The following is a 16,587-nucleotide window of genomic DNA, read 5'->3' on the forward strand; positions in this document are numbered from 1 at the left end:
AATCTTCAAAGTTATGACAGCAAATTTCCACAGAGCATAGAAGCACGAGTTTACTCAAAAAGCTGCAGCAGAATTACCTTAATTACCGTGATTATAACGCAATGACTAAAAGAAATTCTGAATAATAAATAAATTGATTTTATCTTCTAGTTGCTACTGGGTGAATAAATCTGATCCTGACTAATAACTGATCCTGACTAAACTGTTAAAACACATTTTATGACTTAGGAAACTGGAGAAATGCAAAGTGTACCTGATTTTGTCTAATCTCCCCAAGAGAGGTTTCCATCGGTGGCCCTCCGGCTGACAGGACGATATGGAATCTATCAAAGTCCTTAATGTCTACCTCACTGTCAACATCAATATATTCCATGAAATCAGTGTTATACTTTAGCAACCTATCAAGCACACAGCCCATGTGCTGAGCTTGGCTTTGACCTATGATGTCTGTGGCACTGCTGACAATAAGAATTTTTTCTTTTACAAATTTCTTTCTCATCTATAAAAGTGGTTACAAGGACTTTGACAGATTCTAAGTTGCCATATGTGTGCTGAAAAAATGAAACACATGACTAAATAAGTAAGATAGTTTGCATGGTCAAGTTGCTGTTGTTTGTTTTTTTAATAACATTGACTATTACTTCCTCACAAGTTCTGCATAAAAAAGAAACTATATCAGAGCATGTTTCCAGCAATAAGCCTTAAAAAAGAATGTGCACATACTTTAGTTAATCATACTAGATGCAAAAACTGCTTTAACTGCTTGAAAAAATAATTATCTCTGTCAATATGAGGTATATTTCATGTTAAAGTTACTCAGTCTTTATTCCTATTCTGTGCTAGTAAACGAATGGTCGCGGTGATAACTACATTTGCTCTATTCAGAGCTAACGACAATATTGTCATTTTACACAACACTGCTACGGTTAGGTGCTGACTCTGGCGTTGCTCATAGACAACAAAATGCCTGTCAGAGCCGCTAGCCAACTACCACACTGGTTCTAAGAGCAATTTCTGAATACTCTAATACATAAATAAAGTAAATAGATAAATACATGAATAAAGTAATACATAAAAATACTACCAAAACACATTAACTCTAATGAAGTATGGCACGAAAGCCAAGAACTAATAATAAAATTAAGAGTAGGATATGTTAGCAAGACTGTTACATTAAGGTTAGCTAGGTATAGTTAAGCAGTAATTAACTTAAACTCAAAACTCCTACATAACTCCTATATTTTATATAAATTCACATTCTTCCAGAAACCCGGCATATTTTCAGTACATTAAGATAAACTGGTAAATGATACTTACTGTAAGGTCTGACAACATACTAGGCGACGTAACGTCCATCTTTGCCTCCTTTGTCTCAGTGGCGCGAAAGATAGCGCCCCCTTCCCGCCGCTGGTATGTCATGTTGCTGGGCAGATTTTGTTTCAATTTTCAGCATGTGTATTCTTACTCATTTAATTTCCTACTTTTGCTTCAATTGTATTCACATGTTACGGTCAAAATTAAGCCTGTTCTTTGTGGATACTTATGCTTATAGTATAGCCATAGCCATTAATTGGTATGCCACACATATTGAGAAATAAAAAATTAATCCTCTTTCAGAATTTTAGTACACCATACACAACTTGGTCCACATTACATTATAAAATGTTTTATTTGTTGAAAGTAATGAGGAAAGGATTATGGAAAACAAACAATAACTAAACATTTTATTTATTCAGTTAATATAGTTATAATACATTGTTAATCTACAATTTATTTCACTAAACACAGGGCTAGCATCAAATTACTGAGCTGCTAATTTTAGGTCCTGTTGTTAGATTCTGAAAATAACACACAAAATGTGTTAAACTGTGCAACACATCAAGTGTGTTAAGCGTTTTACACATTTTTTACACACTTTCTTACACATGTTATGTTAAAATTTGGGTGGCTGTAGCTCAGGTGGCAGAGCGGATCAGCCACTAGCCAGAAGGTCGGTGGTTCAATCCCAGGCTGCTCCAGTCTGCATGCCAAATATCCTTGGGCAAGATACTAACCCCATGTTGCTCTCCGATGCATCCATCGGAGTGTGAATGTGTATGAATGTTAGATACTTAGCACTTAAGCTTAGAAGTGCTTGTGTGAATGGGTGTGATTGGGTGAATGAATTAGCTGTATAAAGCGCTTTGAGTGCTCGGACAGAGTAGAAAAGCGCTATATAAGAACCAGTCCATTTACCATTACCAAAATTCACACAAAATGTGTTAATAGTGTAACAACACATTTTTTGTGTCATTTTTTAACACATCCTTTCTAAGAGTGTAGTTTCTTCTTGTTTTTAAGTCCTTAAAAATCCTCCTTAATACCTTTCCTTGACCTTGTAATGTTTCCCACTGTGATGAAGAAAAAATGTTAAGGAGAAGGAGGTAAGAGGTCATTTTTGGACTATTCAAAGCGCGCTCTGACCACTCAGCTATCGTCTTTCCTGAGGAAATCTGACTGTTGGACCACACCCTGTAACATACTCTCTCTCTCCTCCCCAGTAGGTGGGAGTTTGTTTGTTTTGGTTTCTTTTTGCTTTTTGTTTTCCACAGACTATCATCGACACTCACACATTAGTGACACAGTCATCCCACATTTGGGATTAAATAAATAAACTCCATTACTGTGTGGTCGTCCTGTTTTATCTGAGCTGATTAATGGCAGCACTCACTTTCAGTTTCACTTGCTGGTTAGCTTTAAAACACTGACGGAATGAAAGTGAAAGGGAATGAAGGGAAAGTGTTTCCCTCCCTGAATGAAGACAGACAGTCTGTCTGACTGAAATGCCTCTTTAACTGATCTACCTGGATCATTTAGCATTCATTATGATGACACACAGTGTACTCACAGCAGAGGTCGTCGATCCTCTGAAGTTGTTCTGTCGTCTGCCTCTTGGTCTCTGAGAGGAAACAACTCCAACTGCAAACGGTCTGATATCTGCGGCTTTAAACTCTGCTGCCCCCTTGTGGCACCAACACACTGCAGCTGCTGCTACTGATCATGACAGACAACATTCAAGTAATATTAACAAGCACATTAATTAAACATTACTGAACAGATTGGTGCACAAAGAGAAAAAAACATATTGAAATTCAACTTTCATCTTCAGGAAATGTTTTTTTAACACTCACAGTTTCACATCTATAAATCTGACCATAAATCTGTCAGAGGATGTCAGATAAGACCGTAGACCTGAAGGAGCCAGGAATGTTCTTCTAGACATCAGCAGGAAGCTCGGTGAGAAGGTGACAACTGTTGTGTGTGTTGTGTGATTCTTTAGAAATGGAAGAAATATCAAACGACCATCAGTCGCTCTCGGTCTGGAGCTCCATGCTTGCCTCATGGGATGATGGTGATCATCAGAAAGGTGGTTGTGATGGACAAACCCATGGCCACACTCTGAAGTCGTTGCCAGACAAAATGTGGTGGCCAGGGTTTGAAAGCATTAAATGCAACAGGGATAATTGGACTGCACCACCACTTCCTGCTGAAGGGGGGGGAATGTGTGTTTTCTTTAATGTAAAAACAAAGTAGTTGCCCTTAATTAAATATTTGAGTTTAGGGTTTAATGTTTTTGATTTTCTTCTTTGGTGTTTAGTTTATTATCAAACCAGACTGTACTGCATTGTTTTTTGTTTACAGTTGTGTTTTGTTTAGTTACCCCTCATGTGTCATAGTGGTCTGATCAGCCATTAGATGTTTAGGTCAGTTATGTTTGTTTGGGCAGTCAGTTGGTTTGTTAAGTTGCGGTTTTACATGAGTTGAGTTTTGTTTCTTTTACCTATTTTATGAGCTCAACATTTATTACTTTTGTAAATATAATTTTTGGTTTAACCCTTTAAAACCGGTCAGAGCGGGCACGCTCTGTTTTGCGTAACTATTTTTAAATCCCGGTAGCACTGCAACCACGTGAGCTAGCGCAATAATTTTTTTTGCATATGAAACCGGAGGAGTTGTACTTACATCTTATGCCATCTGCTTGTCCTAGGTCACGGTTTCCTTCCACATATAGCTTTGCAAAAACTGCATAAAAAGCACTTGCAGCAACAAAAACATAATATTCCAGAAACACGCTTTGCTGATCCGATCAGCTGTTTGTAACACTTCCTACGTCCATCAGCACGAACTATCGCATGTCCTCCATGACCTGCCCGAAACCGGAAGTGACGTCATTTTGTGGAAATGTAGTTTTTTACCATCAAGGCCTCATGAGCCTATACTGGTGTTTTTAAAAGTTATGTTTGACTTTATGACTTTCTGTGTCATTTCTGGGATGCTTAGGACTCATATTGCACTGCTGGAAATAGTTTATTTTGATGCATATGCTGCTTTTTTGCAAATTTGCATTATAATATTTATTTTTGTTTTTCCTGCAGTATATAAAAAATGGTGTATTTCAAAAATAAAACTATGAAGACACTCAAAATTAATTTCCTGTAGTGGGAAACTATTTTGTGCAACTTTTTTGTATTTACAGTTTTGAGGGATAAGCCTCTTAAATTTCTCTAACTAGAAATATATGTTAAAAAAACAAAAACGATTTTCAATTTTTTTGTAGTTTATTGCACTTTTTTGCAATTTATGTAATAACTATGCACTTAATGCATGCATATTATTAAAATTTAGGCTGTAATGGTTGTATTGATGTATAGCAACTTGAAATGCTCCCAAAAATGGCTCCACAGCATGTAAAAATATAATATAAGCTCTGGCGGACTTGGTTCTATGGTAGGTCTTAAAGGGTTAACCCTCTCAGGCACAAATTAAGTTTTTGTTGCAAATGCACAAAAGAATACCTGCAGTGGTACTTCTGAGTAAAAGAAACTCATAAAATATGTATGTGGGGTAATCAGGTTGTTAGTTTTTACTTGTTGCAAATCTGCAACGCCTGCCTTGAGAGGGTTAAATGGCAACCCTATTTTTCAAATAATTTCTGTGACTCCTCCTGTTTTCAACTCGGTCCATCACACAAGTCCAAGCCAGCTAAGATCAGCAAGAACCCTGTTATCATGGTTCCAAAAAGGTAGATACTCCTCCTGTCCTAAATCGACCGTCCCGCCAGGCACATGACCCTCCAGTTCCTCCACCTGTTCATCATGTATGTGGCAGGGAATGTCCCTCCAGGATAGTCGGGCTCCCCCGACCTCAGGCTTCTCATTGAGAAGAGGGTATCAATTGGATTCAGGACCAGTTGATCAAATTATAATTATCAAAGCTGAAAATTTAAATAGTTAAAAGTTAAAATGTGAATAGTTGGTTTTTGTATTATATTATTTATTTATTACATTTTATGTGGAGTGAATAAATAAAAGTATATTTACGGTGGCCCCTAGAGACAAAGCACATACAAACTCCAAAGCACGTGCAAACTCCAAAACACGTAAAAAACACAACAGAAGTGCTCCAGGATGCTAGGGGGCAGTGTTGAGCTTTTGTTACCCCGTGGCTACACAAGCCAGCAAGTACCAACGACCGGATTTGGTGTGTGGTAGTAACAGCTAAATGAACGTTTTTTTTTAAAAATTATTATTATTTGAATATATATGAGTGCTTGTGTATACACAAACAATACACACATGCTTTCAATTGTGTAATTTAAGTGATCTAGGTAGCTGTTTTGGAAGTTCAGTTAACGCTAGAAATGTGTTTTGGAGTTTGTACATGCCACCGCATATATTTATATATAAACATATATAAATAAAACCACTTTTTTTTTACATTAGTAATTCTTTTTGTGCATAATTTTATATTATTGTTAATAATAAATAAATTAAAGCAACAAAACAACCTGAAGAGCCGGTTCGGAGCCGAAAGAGCCGGTTCTCTAAAAAGAGACGGAAATCCCATCACTAGAATACAGAGCTCAGAACTGCCAGATTCAATGATTCTAATAAAATAATGTGTAATGTAGTAAATGCACAGAGACTAAAGGAGCACAGCTTTACTGGAAACATTCGAGCTGGTTTCAGACGGCTGAAGTTCTTCATGCTGCCTCACTGTCAGACATTACTGAGGACTTTGCTGGAAGGGAGCGCCCTCTGCTGGGCTGCTGGCCGAACTACAAGCACTGTGTTAAGTTACTGAGTGTAAATTTAAAAACGAATGGACAGGAAGTAAATGAAAATGAAGCTGTGAATGTGTAAATGACACCTGTGAGTTAGTAAAACTACGTTTGATAGCTGATAAACATTTACTGTGTTTTATGAAGCAACTAAATTACAGAAAAATCCAGAAAAATTACAGGAAAGTAAACAAAAAGTAAAATTACACTTTTTAAATAAAAGCATAAAAATCAACACATTAAACTATATATGACATAAAAAACATAAAATATGCTGAAAACAAAAAGTAAAAGGTTGAACATTGTAAAGTCCACTCCAATAATCACACTTCTATGTTAAAGATAAATCAATTTTAAAATGAGATCTTATCAGGCAGCAAACAGTAAATATGAGATTTTTTATGTGTTATTTGTCTTTGTCGACTGAGTTCAAACTGATCTTGATCTTTTTCTCGTTCTACTTTGTGATCACATGAATGTTCAGTGAAGGAGTTTCTCTCCTTCCTCTATTTTAGCCATGAGCTCTGCTTTTTCCTTCATGGACATCAGAGACTCAACTCGTCTCTTCCAGCCTGGTTTGACTTCAGATTTCTCTCCTTCAATAAGCATGTCGATGTACTCTGGAATATACAGAGGGTTTGTCTTCAGTGATGTCTCTTTGAGTCTGTTCAGACACTTAGAAGATTTCTCCATCAGTTTCATCACTTCAACCTGTAACGTTTCATATTCAGCCTCCAGTTTTTCAGCAATCATCTTCTCCATTCCCAGGTATCGCCTCCTCTCTGCTCCATATATGTTAAGTTTATCACTCGTCTCTTTTATCTCCTCAAGCTTGGCTAACCCAAGTTTCACCTGCTCCTGCAGATTCTCAACTGAAATCTCGAGCTGCTTTCTTTCTCTGAGGACTTCCTTTGTCAGTGTCAAGCTTTTGGTTTCTATTTTATTCAGAGCAGCAAAAAACTTCTTCATACTTTTTGTCCCCATTTTCCAAAACATCTGATCAAAACCTCCTTCTTCATCATCATCACTCATTCTGTCTCCTTTGTCGTTTGCAAACAGCGCTGAGTTATTGAACTTGAAGTGAACTGGCAGCCCGTCTTTTGTTTTAGGACATGGGACTCCTGCAGCATTGATCGCCTCTAGAACTGGAGGTCGCTGACTGTCTGCAAATGTCACCACAATGCTGATGTTTTCTGCCACATCTTTGCCAAAGATTGAGAGCACTGAATCAAACACATATTTCTGTGTTGTGGATCTCACTTGAGCAGCTGGTGCTACAAAACACACAGCATCGATTTCAGTGACACCACCCTGATCAGAGAAGAGATTACGTAGCTGCTCTGTGATCTCTCTGTCTCTTTCTATGCCTCTTGTATCTCCAAAGCCTGGAGTGTCAATAATGGTCAGAGAGAACGGGATTTTAAATCCATCCTGGTGGTTGATTTTGTAAACAGTGACTTCAGAGGTCTGACTGTGAGGTCGTGATGTTGACTGATCCTCATTAATGAATTTAAACCTGAAACTGTCCTCCCACTCGACACCAACAATGTAGTTGATCATCCCATCGATCAGAGTGGACTTTCCTGATCCTGTCGCTCCAAAAAGTATTATTGTACGATTCTGCCCCTCAGTTTCTTCTCCAAGGTTAAACTTCTTGCATCCATATATGTTCATGTGTTCTTCTGTCAGAGGCAGTTTGTAAACTGTGGGGGAATCAGATTTGATCTTTTCACTTTTATCTCTCAGTTTTTCTGCCAAACATGTTTCTTTGTTTCTGCCACTTGAAGTTGTTTTAATAGAAACTTGATTATCCGGCCCGACACCTGCTGAGGTCACTGCTCTGCATCTGAACACATACTCTGTGTTTGGCTTCAGATCTCTCACTGTGACTTCTTCAGCCTTTGCTTCTGTCTTCTGCTGCCATCCATCCTCTCCACTGACACAGTGCTCAACAGAGTAGGAGGTGATGTTCTCTGCTCCAAATCTGGGTGGAGAAATCTTCAGTGTCACACTGTTGTGGTTTATGTCAGCTGCTGTCACAGTTTCAGGCTTTGAAGGAGGCTCAAAGTTCTCACTGACAGCAAATCCACCTTCATAAAGGTAGATGCTGGAACCTTCCTGGGTCTCATTAGTTAACCCCACTGTCAGGAACTTAATGTTCTTGTTCTCCTTGTTGGCCTCTGCAAAATCACTGAAGAGTTTTGCTTTCTTCCTCATTTCATCTGTTACTTCTTTTGAGGCGTACCATTGTTCCTTCTCTACATCATGAGTGTGAGGATCTTGAATGTCTGAGCTGGTTTTTCCTCTTAAGTATTGTGATAAAGCTGAGAGGTACGGTTCATCCTTTCCCAGAGAGGTGAAAACAAAACACACAACATGCTCTGCACTCAGACTTTCCTTGTACAGATCATTTTGAGATGAGATGATTTTGGTGTTTTTCATCCTGCTGGTAAAAGACATTAAAGTGTAGATTTCTCTCTCTTTACAGTCCATCCACTCATTCAGGTTTTTGCTGTTGAAAGGTGAAGAATGTCTCTTCTTCAGGATCTCTGCAAGCTCAGCTTCCTCTTCTCCTCCTCCTCGGATTGATGGAAGCTTCTTGCCCAAAGTTTGTTGGAATTCCAGTTTGAACTCAGAGCACATTTCTTTAAAACTTTTAATTTTTTTACCAATCTGTGGGAACTGCTGTGCAGTGCTGGTTCTCAGTACATCATTGTACCTCATTTCCAGCTCACTGAAGTCCTCCAGGACTCTCTGTGCTTCTTGAACTAATCCTATACTGATCTGACGGACGAGTTTAGCAGCAGAAGAATCTAAAGCTGTCAGTGGCAGCAGCCAGACCTTCACTGGTACAGCATTTTTTCCTTGAGCTCCTAGTAATCCTGGCAGGCTTTGGTAGACTTCTACTGCACCTTGAAAGGTTGTTGGTGGTTGTGGAAGACAGAAGTCTCCATAAAACCTGCAGGAGAATTTATCAAGACTGGCTTTGTCCTTCTCTTCCATCTTCAGGGAACCTTCACCTTCTACAGAAAGTAAGGGAATCTTCTTGATGGTCACCTTCAAGTTGCCCTGAACATCTTGATGATCTTCGTGTTCAGAAACTTCTCGGTCAAACACAAAGAAAGCTTGTGCTCCATAAAGAATAGCTGTGACTACATGTGTTGCTAAGCCTTGATCAAAAACATATGGATGCTTCACGTTTCCTCTTCCAAGATGATTCATGGACAGCTCCTGGATCTTTGTGGTTGCCTTGTACTTCAGTGTTACTCTGGCCTGATTTCTGGAAGATTTACTATCATTCAGATATTTGGCAGATCCATCAACCTGAACCAGCCCACCTAAGAAACTTGCCTTCAGTGAAGCTTCAACATTTAGAGCTGAAGATTTGCCAGAAATTGATTCAGATGCAACAATTTCAAACTCATTAGAGGGCTTTGATCTTTCTGCTATATCTTTCATCAGCTCATCACGATCCCACAGAGTCATTCCTGCAAAACAAGAAGCAAAAACATTAATACCAGGACTCCATCAATTAAATCACGCTCTAAAATAAATTTATTTATTATTTATTAATTTCTTTTTTAAAAAATTACTTTGTTTTTTTGTCTTTTTTGTGATGATCACAAAAATAGTAAATGAAACTTTGGAGACTGGAGAAACTCTGGAGTTCAGGCTCTGCATCTCAGTCAACACTCAACTCATAATACACATTTTAGGCAATGATAGTAATAATATCAAAAGACTTGATTTGGTTTTTGTAATGGGACGCCAATGTTTAACTTGGAACCTTGGGGCGATACCCTATCTTTGGTACCCAATCTCGGGTGGGGCTAATGATATCTCCCTCTTGACCTGGCGTCTACATACGTGTACACACACACACACACACACACACACACACACACACACACACACACACACACACACATCTATCTGTCTGTCTGTCTGTCTGTCTGTATATGTATATATGTATATATATATTAGGGGTGCAACGATACACAAAATTCACGGTTCGATATTTTTTTCGATACAAAAAAAATGTTCATGCCTTTTTAATTTGTCATTTATTAAATTTTCACGGCACATTCTGCACCACATCTGTGCATTCATCATGAAGCCAGCTCACCTCCTAGGCTGCACTGTCGAGGGCAGATCCACTGAGCGCTCAACACAGACAGCATCGTCAGAAGGAAAGTTGATAAAATAAATTAAACATTTTGTATTGTTCGATACATATGCGTACCGAACCGAAAGCACTGTATCGAACGGTTCAATATCGATATGAGTATCGTTGCATCCCTAATATATATGTATATGTGTTTATATATAGAGTAGTCGAACGCAGATTCACTGAGCGCAGGGCAAGCTAGCGAGACAGAAGTTAAGCTCTCCTTGCAACATGGCAAATGGAACCTCCCCCGCCCTCATTCAGATCTGGCATTTGGAACTATTTTGGTTTTCATGTGACGTATGACCCTGAAGGTAAGCGCGTCATGGACTAAAGTAAAACAGTATGTCGGATGTGCCACGCAATGCTCAATTAGGACTATAAATACCTTGGAGTACACATTGACAATAAACTGGACTGGGCTAAAAACACCACAGCACTTTACAGGAAGGGCCAGAGTCGTCTCTATTTTTTGAGGCGACTGAGGTCCTTCAACATCTGCCAGAAAATGCTCAGGATTTTCTATAAGTCTGTTGTGGCCAGTGCGATCCTCTATGCTGTTGCATGCTGGGGGAGCAGGCTGAGGGTAGCAGATGCCAATAGACTCAATAAACTAATCCGTAAGGCCAGTAATGTTGTGGGGATGGAGCTGGACTCCCTCAAGGTGGTGTCGGAGAGGCGGATGTTGTCCAAGATAAAGACAATGTTGGATAACACCTCCCACCCACTCCATGACATGCTGGTCAGTCACAGGAACACGTTCAGTGAGAGTCTGAGATTACCGAAAAGCACCACTGAACGACACAGGAAATCTTTCCTGCCTGTGGCTCCCTGTACAACGCATCCACTTAACACACTGGTTACTGCTACAACTACACATGTTTCTTTTCCAGCTATTTATTAATGAGTGCCTTTGTGTGTGTGTGTATATATATATATATATATATATATACACACACACACACACACACACACACACACACACACACACACACATATGTACACACACACACGTCCAACTTTCTTGTGTTAAAATCATGTTTAATGCCTACTATAAAAACTGTTTTGGTCACTGTGGACAGAGTCTCCCTTCAGATCAATTGGACAGTGAATTATTTGATATCATGTATGTGATACATGATGGACAGCTGGAGTAATGGCTGTCATAGGGTAAGAGGTGGGGTTCACCCTGGAAAGGTCGCCAGTCTGTCGCAGGGCTAACACAGAGAGACATACAACTATTCACACCCATTGGCAATTTAGAATAATCAGTTCACCTAACCTCATGGATTCAAATTTAGGACCTTCTTGCTGTAAGCTAACAGTGCTAACCACTGTGCTACCTAAATCGATTACAAAAGCAAAAGAATTTAAAATAGCTTCAAATACTGAAACTTCAGATGTGACAGGTTAAATCTTACCAGGGACAAGTTTATCGCTTCGGCAGTCATACAGCATCCCCAGGCCAAAAGGCCGGCCAAGTGCTGCCATCTTCATTGTATCACCAGATTTAGAGTCCATGGCTCAGTGTGAACTGGAAGTAATCAGAAACAGTTTGTCAGTTTTCTGTTCTCACTTTACTGTTGTCATGTGACACTTTGTGGCAGGCAGGATGTAGGACCCAAATGCAGGACTCAGGACACGGAGGGATGAATGAAAGGAGGCAGCTTTTATTGCACTGCATAAACTTGAACACTAAATACAAGGAACAAAACACAACTAGAAGCTAGAAAACTAAGAACTCAGGAAACTAGAAAAATAGAAACACAGAAGCTAGAAACTAGGAACTGACAAGAAGCAACAATGTGAACCAAGAGCACGGCAGAAACACACAGCACTGAGAGGGTACGACGTGACAACGGACATAGGGAAACACTGGGCTTAATTACACCAGGGAGTAATGAGGGAATGGGAAACACAGCTGGGACTAATGTGACATTATGAGATGAAAAGGAAGCAAAACTGAAAACATTAAGAAAGGACATAAGACTGTCAAAATAAAACAGGAAACAGGAGACAGGCACAGAGATGTGGACTTGACAAGGAGACGCTAGACAAGAAACTAGATGAGGGATGTGTAACACAGGGGAGGCATAGAGGCAAAAGCAGAGAACTAGAAAGCAGAGAACTAGACATCAGAAGATATAATGAGAAACTAACTGAATCAAAGAATATTAATAATCAACAGCACTGAGTCACCAGACTCAGGACCATAACATCTGTTGCTTTTTATGTTTTTTGTTGTTTGTCCTTAAGGACGACCAAACTAGAAACCACATCACTTTTGACCATTTAGGGTTTTCTTAGTTTACGCATTTCCCGTTAAAAACAAAAACAAAAAAACAGTGTAGTTTATTTTGGTAGGGAAAAATGTGTATTTCCTGACTCATTGAAAATGGCAGTTACCAGTTGAAATTGGTTGCAAATACATTTAAACAATTTCACTACCAAAACAGCTGATGTCTTATATGAAAACTAAGAGCAACTGTGGTAATCTGCTGGTGACCAAAGCAATTGCAGGGATGTTTTTTGTGCAGTACTCTTGTTGCAACAACCTGCAGCAAACACTCTTTTACTGGTTGGGGAATAAACATTGTTTCTCTAGTGACCAGTGGTTGCTATGAGATTTCACAGTTGTTATTACAAGTTTACTCCATATAGTTACTTACTATTAAAATGAATTTATGTCCTCAGTCGTGCTGAAACAGCTTCATAAAATTGCCACCTGAGAGTAAGAACAAAGGTTGTGAGGTTAAACATCTGTGAAAATCGTTGCTAAGTGATATTCATCAGGCTTGGTTTTATATTTAGTCCACACTATGGGACAGATTTGCTAATTGTCTGCAGCAACAAATGTTGTTGTTGTTGCTTTTTAAAAGCTACTGTTGGTATTTAATAAAGAGGCTCATTGTCACTGACAGGTGTGGACACGGGTATTTTATCAGCTTTATGATATTTGTATTTGTTGGACTTTCCATTTCCAGTATTTAGATGAATCAAACATTTTTAGTATGGTCTTTAGTATGCGCACAGTTTAATGCAAATTATGCTTAATCCTTATTTTGTATGATCTGTGTGAGCCCTGCGACAGACTGGCGACCTGTCCAGGTTCTAGCCCATCTCTCGCTTTATGGCAGCTGGGGTCGACTCCAGCCCCCCAGCAACCCTGAATTGGATAAGCAAAAGAAAATAGAAGGATGGATGGTACCTGTGTGAGTATGTGAAAGTTAAGTAGAAGCACTGAATGAATGTGTGTGTGAATTAGAAAGAAACTGCTTGGACTGCTCACACTGAGGAGAAACAGTACTGAAAGTATTCTATTTACTGGGAGAAGTTTATTTTTGTTTATTTTTGCTCTGTAGTATCAGTCAGTGTCTGTTACGAAACAAATAGAAATTTGTGTGAAAATGCAGCCATTAAAGAGACAGACATGTCTCTTTAAGAAGGTTTGAATATGATCCAGAGCTATCCTGTCTGTTTGGTTTTTTTACCAGCTGATCTGTGAATTTGGTCTTTACTGAAACTGTCGATTGTTTAGGTTCCCAGAAGGACTTTTCACTCCCATCTGTGCATTGTTGTCATTGTGACCTCAGAATAATTTGACCTGCCTTTTTATCTTCTTGTGATTTGGATTGATTCCTTTAATTTACTATGTTTTGATGATGATGCTGTTGGGGATAAGGGATGTTTCTGATGGGAACGGTTCCCCTGCTTTCTGTATTGATACAAACTGTATAAAAATACCATCTACTGAGTATAAAGAGAACTGCCCACAAGCCTGACTAAGATAAAACTTGGTCAGTCTGAACTATTAATCAGCTTATAGATTTTAGAAAATATCAGCAAAATATCAACAAACAAACACAACATGTTTGTTTTAGGGTGTCAAATAACTCATTGCTTGGTCAAATGTGAGTCCGATGTTCTCACTGCTGCTAGTTCAATCAGTCCAAAACAAAGTTACTACAAACTACGATATGAATAACAGATAACTAGAGTTCTGAAGCAACAGTCCAAAACTCAAAACCCTGGACCAAAAACCCAGGACCGTGACAATTCTAATAAAAAGAAAATGATGAATCTAAAACTCTGAAACATGACATTTAGATTCAGTGTGACTTTTAGATTTTGTTGCACTTTCTTAATTGTTAAGTAATAGGAAACAGTCCCTGCTGTAACTGCACCTGTTACTTTAAGTTATTTAAATTTTCTCCACCACAGTAATCAAGACAAAAACATAAAGTGATGCAGCGTCGGTGTACTTACAGTAGACAGACGTGTGATCCTCTGAGGTCTCTGCTCTTCGTTCTCTTTTATATTCACTGTGAGGACAAAAAACCTTCACTGCAAGAAGAGAAAGCAGAAGAGCTTCAGGCTCGTTTCTCAGATTCGTGTGTGACCTGTGAAAATACGTGTTCAGTGAGCAGGCAGGAAACCCACAGTACGAGCCTGCAGTCATGCTCACAGCTCTCTGAGGCTCTGCTTACATGACAGCAGGTGACTAAAAACTCTTCTCCTCTATGAGCTAAAAAAGAAGATAAGTCATTTAAGTGACTTTGAACAGGAAACTGTATCATCCAAAGATTCATATTTAAGGCTCAATGCAAAGAAGAAGCCACATGTGAGCATGATCTAGAAACACGCCTGTCTTCTCTGGGATAAAGTGGAGAGGGACCATTTGGCTTGTTATCAGCAATCAACTCAAACACCTGAATCTCTGATAGTATGGAGTGCATCAGAGGCTGTGGAATCTGGAAATCAATCAATACTGAAACTTATTTACAGGTTTTAGAGCAACATATGCACCAACTCAGACATCTCAGATCTTTTTCAGGGGTGATGCTAAACTGTAGCTATGACTACAGCATGGCTTTTGGTAAAAGACTGTGGATGCTAAACTATCCAGACGTTTCATCAACTGAAAACATCTGGAGCATCATGAAACAAAAATACATGAACGAACACCCAGGACTGCTGAGCAGCTGATATCAGATTGGGACAAAGTCCAGCAGCTGCTGTGAATCTAAATCGGGTTTAGGAGATTTGGAAATCATTTCACTCTTGCTATTTAGTTTTTACGCAGCATCCCAACTTTATTGGAATAAAGTAGTTGCGTGCCTCCTAGTTTTCTAAGCTTCTGTTGTAATTAGTGATGATTGTCGGTCTCTGCTACATCACCGACAGGAAGTGATAACTGCTAATTCATCTGATTTTCGTGAAAAAGCAGAAGAGCATCAGGCTCATTTCCCTGAGCAGTGTGTAGTCTGTGAAATAAACGTGTCTAATGTACACGCTGAAAAACCAGACTACGAGCCTGCAGTCATGATTGTGCCTGTTTGAGGCTGTTCTTTTGTTCTCCGAGGCCTTGAGCTAAATGTTCTAATATATTAAATTAATGTTATGTTATTTATGTGAACATGTAATTTTACTGAGATTTCAGTCTCTTTTTCCAAAGACAGACATCAATAATATGAACACAGTTCATCCACAAGTGTAGCAGCGTGTAATCCTTTAAAACTGACATCAGTAAAGAAAACTCTGGGGCTTTTTTTTTTTTTTTAGCTATAGGCAAACTACATTTATTGCAGGAACCATTAACACTAAAAAGGCTGAGGAATAACTGAAAATTTGACACAGTGAGCAGGAAAGTGCCCGTGAGACAGCTGAAGGTCCACAGACCATCATGCTAGAGACACAGTAACTGAGTACTAAGAACTGTGTGTGACTTCTTCAGTCTGACAACGTTCGGCCAAGTGAACAGGATGAGGTCTGGACTTTGGGCCGCTGCAACTCATTGGCACTTTTTTTAAGCTGTTCTTTTGGAGATCTGCTGCTGTGCTTGGGCTCATAATCCTGTTGATCACTCAGTTTAGTTAGATGGCCTCACATTTGAATCTAGAATAATTTGATATATGGAAGAGTTCAGTATCAACTCAGTGACCCTCCACCGCCGTGCTGACAGATGGTATGAGGTGTTTGTGCTGATATACTGTTTTTGGGTTTGCTCGAAACACGTGCACAAAGAAGCCACCAGGTTCTGCTTTGTGAGCTCAACTGCAGTTTCATGGTCTCGAGGTTGGTGGTGCTCTTGAGCTGAATGCTGCTCGCAGTTTCTCTTAACTGGCTACATCATTTTCCTTTTTGTACAGCCTGGAAACAGCCTGGATAAACTGAGGAATTCTTTCTGCCTGTGAATTTGCATAAGGGTCCTCATCCACACAACTTATGACACACTATACCTGCTGGGCACCTCTTAATAAGGTGATGGGCATTTTTCTGCCTCCACTCTCCAACTCAGCAGCTGAAATAGAAATACAGA

At 39.2% G+C, this 16,587-nt stretch overlaps 1 protein-coding gene and 1 long non-coding RNA gene across 2 annotated transcripts in view; both read right to left on the reverse strand.

Moving 5' to 3' along the window:
- LOC148097257 (uncharacterized) overlaps window positions 1–11,789 on the reverse strand; it is a 31,630-nt gene extending 19,841 nt beyond the window's left edge. The window contains exons 1-3 of the mRNA XM_087832386.1: window positions 11,690–11,789; window positions 7,895–9,588; window positions 6,953–7,852 (exon numbers count right to left, since the gene is read on the reverse strand). Of these exons, the coding sequence (XP_087688512.1) occupies window positions 6,953–7,852; window positions 7,895–9,588; window positions 11,690–11,789 (2,694 nt within the window). The remainder of the gene's footprint in view (window positions 1–6,952; window positions 7,853–7,894; window positions 9,589–11,689) is intronic.
- On the reverse strand, window positions 488–2,901 carry LOC148097259 (uncharacterized). The gene is made up of 3 exons (XR_015716823.1): window positions 2,888–2,901; window positions 1,318–1,423; window positions 488–551 (listed from the first exon to the last, which is right to left on the reverse strand). It is a non-coding gene; the product is annotated as an uncharacterized LOC148097259 (long non-coding RNA).
- Window positions 11,790–16,587: the final 4,798 nt, after the last annotated feature.

The sequence above is a fragment of the Neolamprologus brichardi genome, chromosome 18 (genome assembly GCF_056152115.1).
Source record: "Neolamprologus brichardi isolate AB-2024 chromosome 18, ASM5615211v1, whole genome shotgun sequence".
Classification (NCBI taxonomy): Eukaryota; Metazoa; Chordata; class Actinopteri; order Cichliformes; family Cichlidae; genus Neolamprologus; species Neolamprologus brichardi.